Source organism: Berghia stephanieae, chromosome 2, assembly GCF_034508935.2.
Source record: "Berghia stephanieae isolate SIO BIC M18660-M18661 chromosome 2, UCSD_Bste_1.3, whole genome shotgun sequence".
NCBI classification, from domain to species: Eukaryota; Metazoa; Mollusca; class Gastropoda; order Nudibranchia; family Aeolidiidae; genus Berghia; species Berghia stephanieae.
This window is the reverse complement of record NC_088361.1, coordinates 17057880-17065379: the sequence shown is the minus strand read 5'-3', so window position 1 is coordinate 17065379 and position 7500 is coordinate 17057880. Positions and strand designations below refer to the sequence as shown.

Genomic DNA, 7500 nt, shown 5'->3' with positions numbered 1-7500 from the left:
CTGATACCAGGTGATCACATGATATTCACACGTGACACGGCTCACGTCACGTCACGTCAAAGTTGCGAACGAAACTTGGATAATAAGGGCTTGCATTAAACGACGACTTTGAAAAGGTGGGTCACCATGACAAAAAAAAAAAAACGAATAAAAATCCAAATATCAGCTCGTTGTTCTCAATAAACGCATTGCTGCTGCTACAGCTTCCTTGATTTTATCACCCCCATTAATAACGAATGTTCTTTAAAATTAGATTAAGAGTGTTCCAAAGCATCAAACGATTTTTATTGAAATTGTGATAAAAATTAATGATCAGGATTCGGAAACGATCGTCCGGCCGATCACATTACACTGGGTTGACTTGAATATTGAAAGGAACTCGATGTAGTCAACTTGTCGCGTAAACGCGTGAATAGTTGTGCTCCTTATTTTTTTTTCCTGAATGTAATGAAATGAAAAACAAGTTTCCAGTTGCCACACGATTCAAGGACAAAGGAGTAAAAATATAACACAGACCTGTCTAGTGCTACGAAAACGTCGTAAAATTACGATTTTTACATTATTTTTTTTTTGGCTCCAGCTAGAGAGCGTCATAGACGTTTTTTGATTTAACAAATCTTGTTGAAAAGGAGAGTTTGGTTGCTTAGAAACTGTAATTTAGGACTTTGGAGCAAATTTTGATTATTGATGAAGGCAGATTATTGATTTGTAACGATATTTATCTTGCCCTATTCAATTTTTCCCTGAAAACTACGAATTTTTGATATTTCAAGTAGGAGGCAGCTCTGATATCATAAGAAAAACATTGGTATAAGCCTTGCCAAAAACGCTCTAAACGACACTGATATTCTAACAGATACGAAAAAATGTGTTTTGTTATTTTATAGGGCATTTTCATAACTTTGTCATGGACGCCTCATGCTGCAATGATTTATTTATTCACCTAGTGATAAGTGAGGTATTATTATTATTATTATTATTATTATTATTATTATTATTATTATTATATTTTATTATTATTATTATTATTATTATTATTATTATTATTATTATTATTATTATTATCATTATTATTATTATTATTATTATTATTACAATTATTATTATTATTACTTATTATTATTATTTATTTTATTATTATTATATAAATTATTTATTATTATTAGATTGATTATCATTATTATTCATTACATTTTATTTAACTACAAATATTATTATTATTATTATTTTATTATTATTATATATTAATATTATTATTATTATTATTATTATTATTCATTATTATTATTATTATTATTATTATTATTATTATTATTATTATTATTATATTTATTATTATTATTATTATTATTATTATTATTATTATTATTATTTATTATTATTCATTATTATTATTATTATTATTATTATTATTATTATTATTATTGTTTTATTATCATTATTATCATTATTATTATTATTGTTATTGTTATTATTATTATTATTATTATTGTTATTATTATTATCATTATTATCATTAAAATCAATATCATCATCAGGTTGTCAACAATTAACATGATTTCGCATATAACAAATGAGGAGATTTAATATAAATATCTTATTTTTTTATAACGTCTTTACAGTTTTATCACAGTGTATGATCTACACATGTGAAACTTCAACAATTTTAAACAGGTGTTAGTTTGATGCCATTAAGCGATTCTTAACAAAAAAAATTATAAGAAAAGTTAATTCGTCAGAGAGTGATAAAATGGTCATTTATGATAATAATATTATACCAAAGCAATAGGTAGAGAAATGAGTGAAGTTATTTGTGTAGCTGAATGTACCAATGCATTACGCTCGTGATAGAGGTTTGTTATAATCAATCAATGAGTTATGACCTATAGTTTCCAAGTGGTGTTATATCCGGATGTGTGGAAATTGAATGTCTAGCCATATCATATCAAAAACTTGGGTTAAATTTCACTTCGTTACCTTGGAGGAAATACCATTCTTGCACTCTTCCCATTTGGAAATTCGGGCGTGTTTCCAACTGCTGCACGAGCTTGCGAGTGCGCGTTGGAAAAAAAAAAGTTCGAATTCCAAAAAGCAAGAGTATAAGAAATCTTTTATTCCACCCCTCAGTGAATTTTGTTTTGCCATCTTTGAATAAAAGACAAGTTCAAGGGTAATTAAATAATAATTATTTTTAAAGAATCAAATTTTAGTGACATTTAATCATTTATTATCTGACGTAACAATTTATTATTGTAAACAAGATATCATTACGCGTTACTATTTAGGGAGAAGGCTGGAAAAAAAGATATTATTCCACCCCTCTCATTGGAAAACTCGTTATATTATTATTGTGCAATAACACATAAGCGCAAGCTCGTGTGTTATTGTGTAGGATAAAAATAACTCGTTTAATTCATACAAAGAGATGAAAGAATCGTATATTATTCTACCCCTCTCCCTAAATAGTAATGCGTAATGAAAATATGTTTTCAATAATATTTTGTGACGTCAGATTATATATTAAATCGTTAAATTTCACTAAAAATTAGATTCTTTAAAAATAAGTATCATTTCAATGTTTTTGAAGATGTCTTTTATTCAAAGATGACGAAAAAGGAATGGATTGAGGGGTAGAATTAAGTATCTCTTACACTCTTGCTTTTTAGAATTCGAACTTTGTTCCCAACGCGCATGCGCACGCGCAAGCTCGTGCAGTGGTTGGAAGCACTTCCTGAATTCCAAAATGCAAGGGTGTAAAAATCGTATAGTATCATCTATTTCCTGCATTTGAAAAAGAGAAAAAGTTCGAATTTTTCAGTATTTTATTTTTAAATCCACTTTTCGGAGTTGAGGTCATCCGGAGATAAAACCGTTTTGAGACGATGGGTCGCATTTTAGCTTTGACTCTCTCCTTCCCGATCCTTTTCAGTATTTTCCCAAAATGGCAGGCTTACCCAGCAGAGAAATTTATCTTATCTACTCAAACATGCTCTCTACAAATCAACTTCATGTTCTTATTAATTAAATAAAGATCATTCTTCAAAGTTCATGATGTCCAAAATAAATCCGAATAAGAAAATGTATATTGTCTCGTAAACAAATGTGACGATTTTCCTGCCGGTTGGAAGAAGAGGCTTAAAGAAGCAAATAAATATTTGACGAATTAAAGTTGTCAAAAAGCCAACATATTCCATTCAATCGTATTATGCATATAAGTGAAAGCAGCGTTATAACACTAAGAGAAGAAGAAAAAAGAACCAAAATAAATATAAATTTGATGTAACAAAATATAAATAAATATATAATTAGTTAATTGCCGTACTTTAGAAAAACACATATTTAAAAATTTGGCCAGAAAACGTATCCTTCAAATAGAGATCGATTTAAATGACCCTTATCTTGGTATAAAAAAACTCTTAAACCTGGGACATAGAGAGGTATTCGATCAAGTTCCGCGTTTGACAGTGTTTGCCAAGATGAGGGTCAATTAAACCGATCGGTATTTGAAGGACGAGTTTTATGACCAAATATTTTAATACGTGTTTTTTTTTCACAGCACGAAAATTAACTGGTTAAAAACATCAAAAAGATCAAAGAAAAATAAATACTGTCGCTCATCAAGGTGAAGATTTGAAATACTTATGAAGTGTTTACGACTATCTAAACGAAAATAAAAAAAAAGGATGATGCTTGATTATTGTTTATCTTTGGTAAATCGATGAGGCCATTCCAAACCACGAATCAATAAAGGTCAGCGATTGGGTCTATGGAGAGAGAAATCAATGCGTCGATAGACAAGCTAATAGGCAACAAACACATTGTACTTACGGTAGCTTCCTATGGAAGAAAATATCAATACTCAACGTCCCAGCACTTTCCAGAACAGCATATCGATCTGACCCGAATGTGAATTTGCCTAAGGAGTCGGCGACTGTTACAAGATAAGAAAGAAGAGAAGGAAGGGAGAGGGAGAGAGATTATGAATTGAATTCCATGTGTTCAAAAAAAATATAAAAATTAGTAACGTTACTAATTTGGTTTAGAATACAAAAGAAATTCGCTTTTACTTGAGGTTTATTGAACAAAAATTAATATAACAGCTTCAACATAAGCAAAAGAATAAAATACATAAGAGGGAACGTTTCGGGCTCAAAACCCTTCTTCGGCCAATAACAAAAACAAATACATATTGTTTATATTATTTACTGAAGAAGGGTTTTGAGTCCGAAACGTTCCCTGTTTGGTATTTTGTTGGTTTTTTTTTATTCACTTTTGTTCATTACTTTTTACAGTCCACAGCTTTTTTTTTTTAGCTTTTTTTATATCGCGCAATATCCACTAAACATGCTCAAAGGGCTTAATAAAGTATCCCTGACCAACAGAGAAACGTATCATTTGAACGGGACATGACGCCTTTTAGGCGATATTACAATTTTTTCCGACGTAGACATCGCTGTTAACGGCCTGTACTCATTTTATTGAGTACGGTGAGAGTATGTGAGTAAAGAGCCTTTTCCAAGGACCCAACTATACGTCGAGCGACGCTCGAAACCAGGACCTTCGATCCGAAAGCAAGTGTCATACCACAAGACCACATAGTGGCAATTTCTTCCTCCTCCTCCTCCTCCTCCTCCTCCTCCTCCTCCTCCTCCTCCTCCTCCTCCTCCTCCTCTTCCTCCTTCTCCTCCTCCTCCTCCTCCTCCTTCTCCTCCTCCTCCTCCTTCTTCTTCTTCTTCTCCTCTTCCTCCTCCTCCTCATGTCCCCATTCCATTACACTTCTCCACATATTATGCTATCCTGTTGTCAACTATTATTCAAACACTTACTATCAGGAGCAGTTCCCTGCTTCATGGCGTCATGCCAGCTTTTCATCACTTGTACGACATCGGCCATTCGTCCAGCCTTGTTAGAACTTTTAGGCCTAAAAGCTTTACTGCCCAGAAGCGTACCAACGACAGCATGCCGAAATCTGTCCAAAAAATATTCAAGAAAAGAATTGAGTTTATGTGAAAAAAACCCCCCCAAAAAACTTGAGCATTGATACAAAGCAAATTCCACTAAACCTGCTCAAAGCAAGTTACAAGAGATCCCAAGCCAACAGCAACATTTAACAAGTAGAACGAGACATGACATGACGCCTTTTAGCCGATGTTATAATATATTTTTTTTCTGACAAAGACAACGCTGTTAACGATCAGGTACTCGTTTTACACCTACACGTTGACTCCAGCTATTTAGAGCCTGTTTACGTTAAGAGATATATTTCTGAACGATTTAACCAAAGATTCACATAGAGAAAAGTATAATTTTACAGGAGAACCAAAAAGTTTTGTTTTAAAATAAACGTTTGCTCTTGTCTTTTTTAATCTATCAAGTCGTATATATCTTATTATGTAATATAACATTTAATTACTGGAGTCACGACATCCAGATAGAAAGATGCGCACTCGGCATGACTGTTTCTATAGAAGAATTTGGCCCAATTATCGATAATATGCAACCCTTCGTCCTATGATATTAAAGATTAAAGCAGGCACTTGGAATCGAATCTCAAACATTTTACCTCTGGCGACGTGCACTTATTTGCAGGTCTGATAACCGAATTTCTTATGGGCCCATTGTTGTAATGGAAATCTCAAAATAAAAATGACGTAAAATATTGTTCATTACAACAATGATAAACTAGGCCCATAAGTGGGTTCGGATCAGACCTGCATATATGTACACGTCGGCCTCTGACCATTACTGTGTACCCTGATTCGAAAGCAATACATAGTTCTTAAATGTTTTTCTTATTCCCGTTGCATATTCCGGAATACACAGTACATATCCATTCATAACTTGGTAACTGTCGTGCTGGAAAAAAAAATATGTAAAAATTTGGCCAGAAAACTCGTCCTTCAAACATCAATCAATTTAACTGACCCTCATCTTGGCAAAAATAATCTCTAAAACATGGGACCTCGAGAGCCCCATCTAAGTCCCAGGTTTGAAAATTCAAATTCATTCAAGGGTTTTTAGGCTATTGCCGATAGAAATCATAAATTAACATTGAATATCCAAGTAACAAATTAAATAAAATCAATAATGAACCAAAGCAAAAAAGTAATAAATATATAAATAAATAAATAAATAAATAAAGCGTACATCAATTTTTAAATACTTGAGATTTTAAAAACGAGAAAAAGATGAATCAGGTATTGGGTTAGTAATTGGTAAAAAGTAAAATGTAAGATCAATATTCTATATCAGCTTTGTGATTATAATATGCTTGATTTAAACAAGGTAAACAAGTTTGCAATAAAATGAAGCCGTTTCTAACCGTAAAAAAAGAGAATTCAAACGAATGGTTTCAGATTTTGAAATTCAAATATAAAAACATTTCGATGAAATGGATTGGATTCAAACATCTATGAGGCGCCTGTAAGACGTAGGAAATTCAAAAGTGTCGCATACTGAAATAAATGGACTCCCATCTAATAGAAAATAAATAGGCGTGGATATATAAAGTATATATTATGATATATATAATATATATATATATATATATATATATATATATATATACATACATTGGCTTGATGTAACCTTGTTTGTAATGTACATTATTTTGTGACGGTTCGAGACTATTTTCATTACAATAATGAACCCATAACAATTTGGGTTATCAGACTTGCAAAATGACAATTCATTGGTATGAACTAAAATAAAATCCCAACAAAGCAATGATGTGGAAGAAAATAATTCACATTTTGTGAATGTTCGGAGCAGTTCTATTTTCAGTTTAAAGAATGTAGGTATGGTTTGAAAAACATGTGTTTTGTAGGTTTATTTTTAATCTGAAGTTTCGTCGGCATGACAACGCATTAGCTACACAATTACAGAAAAATTTGCCATTCAATATACTATGAGTGAAAGAAATCTTTTATTCTAACCTTCAATTGATTCGGATTTCGTCATCTTTGAATTTAAAAAAAAAAACATTTTGTTCAAAAACACTTAATTTATGATACTTCTTTTTTAAGAATCTAACTTTTAGTGAAATTTAACGTTTGATTATCTGACGTAACAAGTTATTATTGTCAACTTGATATTATTGCCCGTTGCTATTTATGGAGATGGGTAGAATATATATGATCACTTTGGAATCATATGTAAACCGACCCAATGTTAGCTCATAACAGAAACATTTTCGATTTCCATTCAAATATACGATGAGTGAAATAAATATTTTATTCTAACCCTCAATTAATTCCGATTACGTCATCTTTGAATTTTTAAAAAACATTTTGTTCAAAAACACTCTAAATTATGATAATTCTATTTTAAGAATCTAAATTTTAGTGAAATGTAACGTTTGATTATCTGACGTAACAAATTATTATTGTAAACTTGACATCATAAAGCCTCAATGTTTCTGGAGAAGGGTAGAATAATGATCAGTTGGGAATCCTAATTTAAATTGACCCAATGTTAGCTCATAAATCACAAAACTCAAAT

At 31.3% G+C, this 7500-nt stretch overlaps 1 protein-coding gene across 4 annotated transcripts in view; it reads right to left on the bottom strand.

Moving 5' to 3' along the window:
* LOC144964411 (sodium/calcium exchanger 2-like) overlaps positions 1-7500 on the bottom strand; it is a 142247-nt gene that overhangs the window by 22929 nt on the left and 111818 nt on the right. For all 4 annotated transcript variants that reach the window (XM_078898631.1, XM_078898633.1, XM_078898634.1 and 1 more), the window contains 2 exons: positions 4827-4969; positions 3829-3931 (listed from right to left, as the gene is read on the bottom strand). In XM_078898631.1, coding sequence (XP_078754757.1) covers positions 3829-3931; positions 4827-4969 — 246 coding nt within the window. The remainder of the gene's footprint in view (positions 1-3828; positions 3932-4826; positions 4970-7500) is intronic.